Source organism: Sinocyclocheilus rhinocerous, unplaced genomic scaffold, assembly GCF_001515625.1.
Source record: "Sinocyclocheilus rhinocerous isolate Xijiao unplaced genomic scaffold, SAMN03320098_v1.1 scaffold142, whole genome shotgun sequence".
NCBI classification, from domain to species: Eukaryota; Metazoa; Chordata; class Actinopteri; order Cypriniformes; family Cyprinidae; genus Sinocyclocheilus; species Sinocyclocheilus rhinocerous.
In genome coordinates, this window is record NW_015644380.1 from 736,181 (window position 1) to 752,194 (window position 16,014).

At 36.7% G+C, this 16,014-nt stretch overlaps 1 protein-coding gene across 1 annotated transcript in view; it reads left to right on the forward strand.

Moving 5' to 3' along the window:
* LOC107758299 (uncharacterized protein C8orf34 homolog) overlaps positions 1-16,014 on the forward strand; it is a 101,711-nt gene that overhangs the window by 25,087 nt on the left and 60,610 nt on the right. Inside the window, exons 5-7 of the mRNA XM_016576010.1 lie at positions 1,001-1,029; positions 1,681-1,844; positions 11,535-11,701. Of these exons, the coding sequence (XP_016431496.1) occupies positions 1,001-1,029; positions 1,681-1,844; positions 11,535-11,701 (360 nt within the window). The remainder of the gene's footprint in view (positions 1-1,000; positions 1,030-1,680; positions 1,845-11,534; positions 11,702-16,014) is intronic.

Sequence of the window (16,014 nt, forward strand, 5' to 3'; positions counted from 1 at the left end):
TAAACATAAAACCCTGTCTGCATTTGTGATCGGAGAAATTACAAACAACAAGTGCTACTCTACACTGCCCAAAACTCGCGTTTGAATCACCAGAGAGTGTATCTTTAAATATGAAAACGTACTTACAGGCTGTGAGTCAGAACAGCTGGCATTGTAGTCTACTCTACCAGGATCAGGAAACAGTCCTCCATAAAATGTGCTGCACACATATGAATATTTGGGTTGAACTGTTCTGGAACAGTGTTGTAAATGCAACTTAACTACTGAATTCTAGTCGTTTCCTCTTTTGGAAGGCCAAACAAATATTTTCGCTTTCACAATGAAACACACAGCGTCTTCACAACATAGCGGTGGCAGCAACAATAAAGTTAAGTCTTCTTTCTTTGCGTGTACATTTGAGCGGCATTATGGAAATCTTCCCACATCGTGACGTAGACATGTGGGGGCGTGTTTAAACAAGGCGTTTTAGGAGGGCGTGGACGAGTCTTAACTTTTATAAAGAATATCTCTTTGGGTTTGAGACTCTAGTCTTTGCAACTTTAGGGATCTTATCTATTCACGAACAGCTTGTAACACTCCAAAGAGAAAGGAAACCTTGAAATCGCATAATATGACCCCTTTAAGGAATACAAATGTAACTGTGAATTTTCTTTATTTATTAAAAATATTCTAAAATAAACTCATTGTGTGCAGCTAAAGACTGTCTAGGTCAGTGGTTCTCATCTGGTGGGTCATGACCCCAAAATGAGTTCTGACAGCAGGAAAAAAGCAGTGCCAGAAGCAAATAATAAAATACAGCTAACTATAAATAAACTAAATAAATAGGCTTATCAAATACATATTAAAAAATATATTCAAGGTGAAAAAAAAATTACATTTGGTACTGTGTAGGGCTATCATAAATTCTGAGTCCTGAAAACAAATTGAGAAACTCTAATTTAGAGTGTCCAATAATCTATTTTCTGATGACATTGATCTGTGAATTATTTCCTTTGCACAGGCATTGCTGTTTCAGATGACTTTGACCTGGTATGATGTTTTTTTCTTCTTCTTTTTATCTGGTATGCTTTCTTTCAGTAATGGAAATCAAATACTGTTATGGATTTGTTAAGGAGATGAAGTAAAGCCTAGTTTGATTGTGGTTTGTGTGAAGACTCAAATAAAAAAAACGAAAGAAATCAAAAAGATGAAGAGAGAATCCAGCTAAAACATCTGCCTTAGTCATATTTCTCAGAATACAGTACAGTTTTTAAACTTTAATAGCCTGTGTCTTTTTGGCCGCTTGCCCAGGCTTCCCTCTGTTCCCAATTTAGTATTTCAAATGAATATTAAAACATTTAGCTATTAATGCAAATTAATTTCTTCCTGTAATACCATTATAGAGGACATTTTCTCTTAATTGCCAGATTCTGATAATCTAGTGCAAAAGTGTAGTGTCAAAGCTGAATTTTTTATTACTGCTCACCATGCATGTCCTCCGTTATTAAAATCTATTCACCGTAAAAATTACTGGCCACACAAATAGCTTAGATAATGAGGCATACTTCAACATCAGTCCTTTTAATTATCACCTCTGTAATTGATTACTCCTTTGCATAACCACAGATTGTTTTTATGTTTTTGTCTCTATCCGATCCTCTCTCCTTTTGGGCTCGTCACAACTTGGCCTCCTGTTCAAAGGACCCTCTGGCGTATAACTCCATACTGAGGCCACGGGTGGTGGGTGAGTGGGTGGGCCGTGAGGAGAAAGATTCTGACCCCCTTGCGGCTGAGATGCTTCAGCCTCCCGTCCCAAGAGCCAAAACTGAGGGTTGGGTGAGCAAAGACAACAGCCCTGTTGGAAGGTGAGACACACTTTTGTATTTCATTGGATTAGATACCAAAACGAGGTCTGCAAACAAATGATAGTAAATGCTTGTCTTTTGAAACCCTTATGACTTACTTTCCTTCGGTGAACACAAAAGGTGATATTTATCAGATTGTTCAAGCTGTTCTTTTCCATTCAATGAAAATGAGTGGTGATGATGGCGATTATTAAAAGCTAAATTTGCAGTGAAAAACAACAACAACAAAAAATCATATATAATATATATAAAAAATAATAATAATAATAAAAAATGGCAGCTGTGGTTGCCAGAACTTTATCATAAAAAATATGGAAGCCACATGTTTTAAACATGTTAAGACAGATTAAACTTAAATTTATGAATGAATGAATGAATGAACGATGCATTTATAAAACATTTATAACATTTAAACATTTATAAACTTAAATTTACAGTAATATATAAACCATCAAGAATTCTTGAAATGTCAATTTATGATTTTTCACTCTAAATTATAAGGTGATTTTTTTCACTTCCAAAAACTGTACAATTAACAGTATTTTACTGTAAAATGACATGAAAGATCTATTACAGTATGCATTTTTTTTTTACAGTCTTTTGCTCTTTAAATTACTATAATGTTGTGGATTATTGTGGAAATGTGGATTATTTTTATGATCCTTTATGGTGCATTTTTGTTGTTTTGGAGATTGACATCCCATGGTCCCCATCCACTTTCATTGAATTTAAGAGATTGCATTTGTATGAGTGTTTCTCCACATTTTTTACTTCCTTTTAAGTTGTTGAAAGGAAAGATCATGACAGCCCATCACATTCTAATTTGTTCTAGAAGAAAAGGGAGTTTTATTTTCATATAAAAAGTGCCGTAATGAAGTAAACCAGAGTTTAATAAAGCATATGTCATACTGTATAATGCACTTTCTCTCAATATCTCCATAAAGCTGAGATGTTTTGTCAGGTTTTCTAATCAAAGAATGCCGTAGCCTCCGGTAACCCCACATAAATCCCTCGAGGGGAGATGTTTGAATGTGTCTGCATAGCACAGCTATATCTTTAAAGCAGCAATTGCAGCTCCTTGACCTTTTAAAGATGTTACCAGGATGATTTTAATTGGCTGGTGTTTGAATGGAGGGCAGAGGCTGGCCACAGAGAATGCAGCTAATTAGAAAGGATCAGATATTAAATAATAAATCATATTCAGAAGCCGGCTGACAGAAGAGACTTCATTACATTAAAATATTCTCTCACTTGATTACAGTAAATTATGGAGCCTTGGGTCGATACCGCAGGCGTCCCCAGTGCACATAGCTATACAAGCACTGCCAGAGACTTTCATTACAGAGGACGAAGGCAATGGGCTGCTGTGATCTCTAGCCTTAGTCCTCGTCAGTATGAATTAATCATTACAGAAGTAAACACATTCTCCTCTAGCATTGTGCCGTTGGGCTTCTACTGTTCATAACATAGGTTTAGACCTTTGAAGGTACAACAGTTCATTACAGTTGATGCTAGGTGATTGTGGCTTTCATAACTAAACATTGAGCAGTGGATTGATTTTTACTGAATATATTTATTAGTGCATGTTGAGGATGTGGCTTATGATACCGACTTTTATTTGTGTAGCAATTGAGAAATTTAATTGAATGACATTCGCTTTGGTTGATGTTTCTTGCAGATGAATTCTTCTGCTGATGCTGGCGTAATACTGCACTAAAATACTAAATGACAGAGTTTGTTTGTGCTATATATTCAGCTGTCACTTTTGATCAATTTAATGAATCATTGCTGAATAAAAGTATTAGTTTCTTAAAGGTGCTTGTATGTAGGATTGACACAGAGTGGTTGAACTAGGTATTGCAGTCCAAAATCAAAATATTGGAGAGGGTTTTTTTCACCCGGCCCCTCCTCCTCAGACTTTACGCACACGCAGGTTGCCAGATTGACGACACCAACAGGAACGAGCGCACTTGACGATGAATGAAATGAAATACGCTGTGTTTTCCGCCAACTGGCAACCCGGGGGCCCGAAATACAATTGGGTAAACTGGCAGTGGGCAGGTTTCACAAACCAAAACAGACACCAACATTCCGGCCCGGAACGCACATTTTCAAAGTAGAATAACTGACTGTAGCATTGTTTTTCAGATAAACAAGTATGTTAACTTAGCATGTTTCTTAAATATCTGCAAGCATATTATGGTATTTTTATGCTTTAGTAGAGTCAAAAACTTACATACAGCACCTTTAAAAAATAAAAAATAAAATCTTACCGACCCCAACCTCTTGAATGGTAAATTACTTGCAATAGTACTTTATGAACCAGTTATTTTTAGTGAATCAGAAACATAGACTGCGATCAGTGTACTTTGATTCCCAAGCAAATGACTCTTATGAATGGTTCTTTTTAGTGATTCAGAGACATACAGTGCAACCAGTGTGGCCAGATTACTGAACGAATGGCTTTTATAAACCATTTTTAGTGAATCAAAAATATACAGCGCAACCAGTGTATTCCTGAACATAGACTGTAAAAAAGATGGACGACGCAACTCCACTTCCTTCCACTATAGAAAAGTAAAGCCAAAACATCCTAGTATGGCCATTGTCATCTTGCACGTCAATTGGAGCCAGAGTCTGCACAGTAGTGATTCATTTGGAGTCTGAGTTTGCGCAGTAATGATCGCGAGGTGGAGCCATGGTATCAAAGTCCCGCCCAAACTCCCACAGACCCAATCCCAAACACATAATCATGACACCACATCCCATTTTTATAGAATCAAATATCTAATTAAAAGCAAACTTGAAAAACAAACACTTGAACCTTCATGATGGAAACCATCTGTGGGAAAAAAATTATTTGAAGTGTATTTTAGTTTGGCTCACATTCCATTCATTTACATGGAGAGGGTGGGGGTTATGCCCTAATCTGCAGCCAGCCACCAGATGGCGATATAAATATTTTTGCTTCACTTTTCAGGATGTGTGCGGCACACTTACTCCTGGTTCTTTTTAGTGAACCAAAAACATACAGCTAACAACTAATTGTGAGATTAAGTCAGTGTAGTTATTGACTGGCTTTGTGTTTTGGATTCTAATTTTGAAGTATAGTTTTGTTCCCATTGTTTCTCTGTTTACTTCCTGTGTTTAGTTCCTGTTTCACTTATTTCACTTATTTAGATTTTTCACTTATTTCACCTACCATAGATATGTATAGGTAGATGCCATTAGTGGCTTTTTCAATGGGCCGCTATACGTAAGCCTTCCGCTATATTGGAATGGTCAAAGACAGTCCATGAACACCTGAGAGCAAGTTGCCTGCATGTCTGCAACCCTATATGCATGTATGAATATCTATATCTGCAATAGACTTCAGCAGATGATTCTGCTAAACTAACACAATACAACAAGACGAAGCTGTTAGCTGTCACGAATCCGGTCCATCAACTTCCGTCTGCTTGCCATCAGAGGTCACCCTTTCCATTACATTGACTCTCGCACTACACAAACTGTTGCATCATCCCGGACTACATATCCCATCATCCATTGTACTGATTGCACACAGCTGTATCCAATCACACATTCACTATATATTACTCAATCTGACTCCTATCAAACTGCAGAGTATTGTATGCTCTTATCGCCAGCAGTGATAGCTACTTTACAGAGCCCTCGTTAGTTTCCCAGTCCTAGCCTAGTCTTGCCCTGTCTGTTTTCTTGGTTTCTGATCTTTGCCTGTTTTCCTGGATTTATCCCTCTAGTCTCGCCCTTTTGGTTCTGTTCGCCGATCGTTGACCTACGCTAGCCCTAGGATTATTCTTGTGTCTTGCCCGCCATATACCTGTTTGCCATTGTTCGACCCTGCCTGTGTTTCTGACCTCTTCTGCTTTGAATAAAAGCTTGCACATGGATCCGCACGTCTCACGTCTTGTCAGCCCCGTAACATTAGCGAACACAACATTAAAAGTTACCACAGTTTAAAAACCTGTAAAATTTAGTTAATACATATTAAAAACACAAACCAATACATTCACACCAGTGAAAGTTTATCCAATTACCTCAGGAATTTAAAATTTTACAACCAAAGGCTGCGCAATGTTCTGATCTTGAAACGCATTGATTTTCATTGTCAGTGATCACACACTGACTGTTCCAAGATGGCCGATGTCTCACCTTGTTAGCCCTTGTTATAGTGTGTTTTTATACCACAGTGTTTCCTGTGCACATTGAAACGTCAAGGTTACGTTCTTCATGGTTAAAGCAGTGGTGCACGACCAATTAATCAGTGTAGCTTATTGGTGAAAATAATCACTACACTACAAGTACGTTTTGGTCAGGCTTTTTTGCAGTGTATTTGTTTTGAACTTGCTATAAAACGGGTACATTTCCGGGGACAGCTCCAGTCGGGGACAAGACACCAAAAATCAGGGCTGTCCCCAGATAACGGGGACATCTGGTCACCCTAATTGACAGCCCTAGTTCAAACCTTGCTTTGTCATTCAAGACATGAATCTGCAAGTCCCCATGAGCAGGGGATACAAATCTTCCCAATAGCCCTGCACACGTGCTGAAGCATAGCAGGGCTGTTTTCAACACCTGTTCTGCAATTTGACATAAAGGAAGAAAACGGCAGCTTCTCTGTATAAGTGACCACTGCCTTCCCTCTTCTGGAACAAAATGCTGTTTTTCCTTCATAACCTCACCCTAGAACAGTGAGGCTCTCCTTAGCTGTCAGTCTTCGGGCGCTGCAGACAGACGGTGGAGGACATCTGGGAGAGAGTCGAAGCTGCTGGGAAATTAGGTGGAGGCAGAGGTGGATTCTGGGAATGGTTATTGTGACTGATTATAGAGATAATAAAGCCTCAGTGTGGGACTCCTATTCCCTTTACACACAGACAACATATTATAAAGCGTAACCCCCTCGTTCTCTCTCTTTTTTCTCCCCTCCTCCCTTTCCGTTTCCATCAAACTCCTACGCTTCACGTCGCTCTTCTTTCCTTGCATTCATAAACATCCCCATCAACCCACTCTCACTGGAGGGTTTCAGTCGATGACATTCAGGGGGTCTAAATGCTCAGATGTACAGTATACTCAGCTGAGATCGTTTGACTCTTTTGCAGCCCCTAAAGTGCCTACTTTAATTTTGATTAAGGGCTAGGAGTCAATCCCACTGTTCTTGTGGTGGCATCAGATATGCAGTGTTGTATTGACCTTATTTGCTGCAGCTCCAGAATGATTAGTCATATGGCATTTACAGCTCAGCTTACTGGCTTAAAAAAAACTGGCTGCAGAACTGAGCATGCATGATTTTCTGCTATTTTGGTTCATCCCAGTGACATAAATCTTTTGATTCTATTGACCAAGAAGACTAGTTCAGATTACTTAAAGTTTCATTCTGACTTTTTTTTTGTTTTTGAAGCTTCCATCATTAAACCAGTGTCTTTTGGAGTCACTGAATCATCTTCTCAAGACATTTGTAATTCTAATTCAAAAGTAGATCATGACTGAAACAGCACTTTCTTCCCTTGTATTCATCTGGTAACTCTTGAATCAATTACAATTATCAGTGTCAGTTTCAAAAATTCTATTATTATTATTATTATTATTATTATTATTATTAGTTATTTAATGTTTATTGACTGTTTGTTTGTGTTGAGCGGTGGGGCTTTGTGTGCTGATAGCCAATGAGATGGTTCATTAAACCAGTGTCTTTTGGAGTCACTGAATCATCTTCTCAAGAAATTTGTAATTCTAATTCAAAAGTAGATCATGACTGAAACAGCACTATCTTCCCTTGTATTCTGCTGGTAACTCTTGAAATCAATTACAATTATCAGTGTCAGTTTCAAAAAATTCAATTATTATTATTATTATTAGTTATTTAATGTTTATTGACTGATTGAAGAAATATAACAGCACTAATTTTATTCCCTTTTATCCATATGGTAATTCTTGGAATTTATTACAATTGATTACAATTATCAGTGTCAGTGTTTGTTTGTTTATTTATTTGTTTCTGAAACACCATAACAGCACTAATTTTATTCCCTTGTATACATTGATTACAATTGATTGCAATTATCAATGTCAATGTTTATTTATGTATACTCAGTCTGAGCCTTGTTGGAGGGAAGGTAACAAAACCTGGCTACAAAAAAATAAGTTCAGGAAAATGAGGTTTTACAGTCTTTGCTTGTCTTATGTAAATAAAGTATCCATAATATATGCAAATACAAGAGGGGAGACAGAGAGTTCACTGCTAATGAGTATTGTGTATCACTGCCATCTGTAAAAGCTACTAAACCACCAGCTGACCTGCGATCAGTGAATCTGCATTCACCACACTTCTCACTTTACTACATAACACTTCCCAAATCATTCGTACTTAAAACACAGATTTGCTGTGTGTATTTTGAGGCATATTGAGGTTTTTGTCAGCAACCAAGAATGGCATGCGTCACTCTTATTATACTGACCAATTTGCAGCATTTTGTTTGGTTAACTTTTCCAGGTCGGAATCCATCTTTCCTCCATTCTTCTTGGATGGCTTTCACATTTACAGCCAGTTGACTCCACATGTCCCATGTGGTCTGTGTAATTTCAAGCTATTTACATCATGGTTATTCCATATTACTTCATTCTCAGCTTTGGTTTTGTGGTCTTTGTTTTTCTTTTTTGAAGCAGCGAATGATTCTGTGGATACAATCTGTTCTGCCAGGAGGACGTTGTGGAGAGTTTCTCATCCCACAGGAACACGGCAGCAGTACAACTTTAGTTCTGTCTAACAAGGCTTCATGTCTCCATACCAACCCACGCAAGGGTTTACATAGTTTCATTGAATTGGATTCATCTGAAGCAATATGTTCTCAATTTCATTTTATTTTAGTAGCGCAGTCTCAGATTCATTGTTTGAAACAGTTTGATGATTTGAACCCTGTCAGGCCCCATCTAAGAGACAAGCTCTTCTGCATGACAGGAACAGAAATGAGTGAATTGAATGTTTCCATTTATGAAGCTTGTTCTTAAATCATTATTGGTATCGGCTGTGCTTCACTGCATTCTGTTTACCACATTCCCTTCCACTAGAACAAGTGCCTTATTTCATCTGAATATGTTCTCAATTTCATTTTATTTTAGTAGCGCAGTCTCAGATTCATTGTTTGAAACAGTTTGATGATTTGAATCCTGGTCAGGCCCCATCTGAAAGACAAGCTCTTCTGCATGACAGGAACAGAAATGAGTGAATTGAATGTTTCCATTTATGAAGCTTGTTCTTAAATCATTATTGGTATCGGCTGTGCTTCACTGCATTCTGTTTACCACATTCCCTTCCACTAGAACAAGTGCCTTATTAAGTGAAATGACAGGATAAATCAGGTCACTAATTGCACCTCTGTGTAATTAAGCCATACTGAGCTGGAGTTGTCACTACAGTAACATTTGTATTTATGTGAAACTCTACCAGGGTCCTGTACTGTACAGTAGATATTTGTTAGACTGAGATATTGCGGGCTGAAAGCCACTGTTGTGAAATTCATTGTGACAATGATTTTTTCCTCGCTCTTCTATGCATGAAACAATTAATGTAGTGCCATAAAGGTTTAATGGAGTGTTTGATTCATACAGCTTTCTGCTCACAGAATGAATAACATATTTGTTTTCAGAGTTTTCATCAGTTCGTTCACATTGAAAATATAGGATTGATAATCTAATTTAAACCTGGAAATCAAAAGGTGTTTTTAAGGGACACAAACTAGATGAGAGGAAATGCAAAGGTTTTGTGACAGAACACAAACATTTTTGTAAGCAAATGTAAAGTTTCTTGGGGAAATGTACAGTAACGGTTTTGTGAGAGAGTGCAAATGTTTTGCGAGAGACCACGAGTATTGCGATAGAACATGAAAGTGTTGTGAGCGGATGCAAATTTTCACGGGGAATGCAACTTTTTTACGAAAGAACGGAAAAGCATTGAAACATTGCGACTTATCTCTATTTTGTTCCATCACCTCTGTAGGTTTTTGTTTGTACAAAAGTGAAAACATAAGAACTTTATGGCATAAAATGAGTAAGAAATATTAAAGATTCTGCTATATTTTTAGGTCATTAATGATACTTTGTATTGGAAAACAGTGGGATTAAATTAGAAAAACACATAATGGAAGCGTGTTGGTTTAAGACATTTGGACAGAGCCATGGTACTGAATGTTTACCAGTTTACTATATTCATATACCATCGTATTTACACAGTACTCCAATAACCGTAAAAATGTCCACAAAAATATGTACTATATAGTATGTGGCTGTTTTTTTAAGCGTATAGTGCTCATGTGGGAATTTCAGGTTCAAATCTGGCTTGTACAATATTGTCTTGATCCTGGTTATGCCCCTTCTCTTCTGTTAAAAAGGGCAAAAGGCCTACAAAATAATCCCATGCAAGTGCAGAATATAGTAAAAAATGAAAATGACAGTATCTGTTCTGAAAACTCTTTGTTTCTTCTTGTGTTTCATACAGTGAAATATGTGCTCATATGAATGTTTATGAGCACTGGGACATGTGTCTCAGCATTGCTGACGCTGTAGTACACTACTGGAGAGTTGGGAATTGGCTGAGTGACATCCAATTAGGGAAAAAAGGTGAAAAGGGCTAAATGATTCATAGTAGAGAGATGTGCAGTATTAGCATAGCCATTAGCATAGTAATGTTCAACTCAGGATATTAAAATACTGCTTTGGCCTTAACTTTTGATTATCTGTGAATAATGTCATTCCAATAAGATAACAATCAAATTAAACCTCTGCAGACTATTTTTATCGGTATTTATCGACATGGGAATAATTTTGCCAGTATAGACATGTGAAGTGCAGCATATGTTCATTATTCGTTCAATTTATTTCTCCATCAACTTGCTCAAAATTGAATAATTGATCTGGTATTTCTTGCCCAGGACCGAACCCTATTTTCTGGCTACTTTTAATTAATTAAAGATTTGTAATATAGATAAAAGTACATAATCAAATTTGTTCTCATGTTTATATATTAATATAGAAGTAGGATTGCACATGTGGTTTAGTTAAATTCCAAAAGTGGATTTTTGCAGTGATTCCATAGAAGAACCTTTTTGGGTTCCCCAAAGAACATTTCAGTGAACAGTTCTTAAAATATTTTTTTTCTTATTATTATTGCGAAGGACATTTTAATAATATAGAGATCCTTTTTCTACTATAAAGATTTTTTTGTGAAATGGAAAGTGCCCATGGATGATAAAGCTTCTTCATGGAACCATAGATGCCAATAAAGAAGCTTTATTTTTTTTATCAGTGAACAGTACACTATTGCATAGACTTTTTAGGCAGAAGTTAATTGTGGAGGGAAGATTGGAGGATAATGACTGTGAAGTTGCTGAGATGACTGAGAACCTTTTGACAGAGAGAGCAGCCTGCTGATTTAAGCTGATCTTAAGACAGTTTCCTCTTTTCTCATATAAAGTTTAGGAAAGAAGGATATTAGATATCAATGTTTGTTGAGAATGATGGTGATCCTCTTGAAAGCATGTTTATCTTATCAAAAAAATAAAAAATAAATACAAATTAAGCTACCTTATATATCCAGGTTTTCCAAGACCTCTTCAAAGTAACCACTGTTCTAGATATTAAAGCTATATTCAGTTTCCCCTCTCTCTCTGTCTGCAGCCTGAAAATGGAGACTAAAGGTAAAGGCTTAAAACAGCAACAACAGAATCACAAGAAACTTCTGGCAGCCATGTTGTCTCAGGACTCGTTTGACTCCATGCCTGACTCGGCCCCCTCAGTCACTGAAGACGAGATGGAAGATGAGGATGATGCCATGGAGCTGCTGGGTAATGAGTGAACACACACGCGTAGAAATATCACTCTAGCTTGTTTCTCACTTATTTCTCCTCATAAGCACATACTCTACAGCAATCATATTCTCACGCATACCCAAACACAATTACATGTTTGTGGCTTATATCACCACTGATTTTGAAGCATCATCTGCAGTCTGCAAATTATGTCCTGAATGCCGTTTGATTGCTAAAGCACATTCAGCATCATCTAAAGAGTATCTCCTCATATCGTGTATCAAATATCAATGTTACTAACAAGATTTCATACTTTCATGAGAGGGAGTTCACATGTAGTATATAATATATTAGTTATACAATTCTTGTAATATGTATTGTGAATTATAGAATGGCAAACATAACACTAAAAGACAGGGTGTCATCCAATGAAAGTTGTGTATGTATATAAGATGAAAATGATCTTGCGCAAAGGTTTTCAGCTATGTAAACACATAAATTGTTGTTGTTGAGAAATTCAGATTATTCTACTGTAATATATTCTACATATACTACACAATATCAGTGTTGTTAATGTTAAATCAAACTATTATAACTAATAAATGATCAACTATAACTTCCATTTTTAGTAATTGAAATAAATCTGATAGAACAAAATATAAATATTCAATGAAATCTTAAAATGAAATTGAAAACATTTATTTAAAACAACAGTTTGTATGTTCTTTTTTTCATTTAAGTAATATAATTAAAACTAAAACTGAAATAAAAATAAATAAATAGATTATATAAAAAACATCAAATTGACAAATGCACATAAAATGACCATAATTGGAATTCAAATTCAAATGAAAACTGAAAATATAAAAATAAACGATAATTCAAAATATGAATAAATACTGTAATATTATATAGTGTCGCGGGAGTAATATAATTAAAACTAAAACTGAAATAAAAATAAAATAAATAGATTATATAAAAAACATCAAATTGACAAATGCACATAAAATGACCATAATTGGAATTCAAATTCAAATGAAAACTGAAAATATAAAAATAAACGATAATTCAAAATATGAATAAATACTGTAATATTATATAGTGTCGCGGGGTGAATGAGAACACAGACTCGGTACTGATCGAAAGAGCCCCGGAGGGTGATTTATTGCCCACACACTGATCACATGTGCTCTGATGAATGGTGCTCGGTGCCCGTCTCAGCGTGGTGCTCGTGGGGTGAAGTGCCGTGGTGCAGATCCCTCTCCCGGGGTGCCTTCGGAGTCTGTGAACAAGGAGAAACAAGCATTAATGTCGCCTGGAGCTCCGGGGTGCCTTCCCGCTGGTGTCTCTTCTCCTGGCTTTTAAGGCCAGCGGGAACGAGCTCCAGGTGCGCTACTCATCACGCACAGGTGTTGTGCTTCGGTGATCAGTGTGGCAGCGGCGTTTCCAGGGCGACGCTAATCTGGACTCGCCACAATAGATAACACTAAAGTAACACAATATATACTGTAAATCGGTGATTATGAACCACTGTTCACAGATTGGCAAGCAGACAGCAGCAAACAGCACAGTTATAAAATTATACTTAGAAAAACAAGGACAAATGGCCATGGAGTGTATTATACTATTCTCAACAGATTGTCACATTTAGAATCCCTATGAATCACTATGATTTATCCTGGCTGCTCCAGTGATTACATGAGCATGACATAAGTCCCTGTTTGTGAGCTGGTGCCAGACCACCCCTCAGGTACCAGAGCTTTGTAGCAGTTTAGCTCTGAGGTGTTAGCAGGTTGGTCCCTGCATGGGTGTAAGACGTAACCCAGTGCCTCCCACACAAAATACAACCTGTGCTTGAATAGAATTAAAGTTTGAATATATGAAGTGTTTCCGTTTTTAGAAAGCAGAACTTAATGTATGACTGTTTTAAAACACTTTAAGGGATATCCTTGTGAAAAAGAAACATCTTTTTAATAGTATTGAATACACTTGTAATGTACTTCAAATATATAAATATATTTAAATATGCAGATATAATATTAATTAAATAAAAGGCTACTTGAGTGCACTTAGGGAGACTTTAATGATTATTTTAAGTAGAATTTTAAAAAGTGGATTTTGTAATAATGTCAAATTAAAAGTGTTGCTTTAAAGTAAATTATTATGTTTTAATAATCTTTTGTCATGGTTGTCAATCCATGACTTACAAGTTTAAATAGAAAGGACAATATTTAGTTTGAGTAATTATTGCATTTTAGTTATATAAATTGTATTTTAGTGTCGGCACTGAAAGCCTCATGAGCAGCGCACCGACATGTAGCGCTGTTGCGCTTCGGGTGTCCCGAGTTTGAGTCCTGGCTCACGGACCTTTCCCGATCCTGTCCCCCACTCTCTCCCACTTCACTTCCTGTCAACTTACTGTCCTGTCGAAATAAAGGCAAATAATGCCAAAAAAAATGTTGTTTTAGTTATCTAAATGTTTGTCAGTACAAATAAATTAAATAAATAAATAATAGTTAATCAAAATTGCATTTAATATACATTTAAACTATAATACATTTTCATTTACTTGCAATTTATTTCAGTTAACATGCATTTAAGTGTCCAAAAACAGCACATTAACCATAATATTTATGTAATAAGTATTCTTTTTAAAAATAGTTCACCCAAATATCAACACTCTGACATCAATTGCTCACCTTTTGTTTTGAAACCTTCATTCTGTCTTATGTTAGACACAAAAGGAGATATTTTGTGTAAAGTTCACGTTACTCTTTTCAATACGATGAATGTGAATGGCAACCATAGCCCTAATGCAAGACTGCCAAGGCAAGGTTTTGAGTAAATAACAACTTAAAAATGGTTTGTTTGTCACAAAGCTATCGCATGGCTTCAGGAAACTTGCACAATTCATATGAACTGTTTTTATGATCCTTTTTATAGTGCTTTTAGAGCCTTTTGTCCTGGTCACTTTCCACTCTCATTGTGTGCAACTTAGAACTGCTATAGCATCTACTTTTGTGTTCCACATACCTCTTTGGAGCAACATGAGTGTGAGGAAATGGTGACAGAATTTTCATTTCTGAGCAAACTATCCCTTTAAATAACCTTTCAAGCATCAGCGTTTATTCCTGAAAGTGAAGAAGATGTTTATCAAGTGCCAGTCGTGTTCTTGTTTTGTATGTGAGGGTAAAGAGTTTGCCTTCTGACACTCCACACAGAGACCTGTCTGGGGCTGAATTTGTTTTGTTCTTTTTGTGGGATGCGGTGTGCCCTTGGTTGTGTGTGTCTGTTAGCAGCGACCTGGTGAGCTAAACTGTTGCACTGGGGCTTTCTCCTGCAGAGGATGCTGGGAGATAATGAGATTTTGTGTGCTCTGAGGCAGCAGCAGAGAGGGCATGTGGAGCTTGGATGTTGGAATGGGAATACTTTAGTGATATTTTAACAAACCTTTTCTGTTCTCCATCATTCCATGAGTCTTTTCTCTGACTATTAGGGATTGCTCATTAAAACTCCCACTTAATTAAGTCTAGTTGGACTTCTTTGACCGAGAGAACATGTTGTAGAGCTCCCTGAAACTTTCCAATTGCACTTGCCATCATTATAGAGGCTCACTTGAGTGTCTGCTAGAAAGCCTCTTTACCCTTAGCAGAAACTGACTCCCAATAACACAGTAACTGCAAAAGAAGACGTCTAAGGCTATGTTCAGAAAACTATATACTTCTATACTAGTAGTACTTTTTTCAGAAGAATATAGTCTATTATGTATACTGTGCATATTATCTATACCTACTACAGTCATGGCCAAAAGTTTTGGCAGTGACATCAATTTTGTGTTTTGCAAAGTTTGCTGCTTAAGCTGTTGTGGTGTTCACTCACATTGTTTCTAGATTATTGTGTAGAGTGATCAGATGCATTTGAAATAATTGCTAAAAGCTTAATTGGCCAAAAAATAACTTTTCACAAAAAAAAAAAAAAAAAGTTTTAAAATCCTGACACAAAATGACCAGCTAACATTAATTGACTAATCATATCAGCAGCACATGTGAAAGTGTGAATGAGTACTAGTCAGGTGAAATCACTATTATATTAATTAGATTGTAAGAGTAGACTGATTGCTATAAACGGAGGGAAGAAGCACTTCCAATCATTGTGTTCTTCTTAGCAATGGTTGCCTCCAAAGAAACACGTGCAGCCATCATCGCTTTGCATCAAAATGGCCTCACATGCAAGGAAATTGCTACAAAAAATATTGAACCTGAAAGAACCATTTACCGTATCATCAAGAACTTCAAGGAGAGAGGACCGACTGCAGTGAAGTCATCTTCAGGACGTCCCAGAGTGTCCAG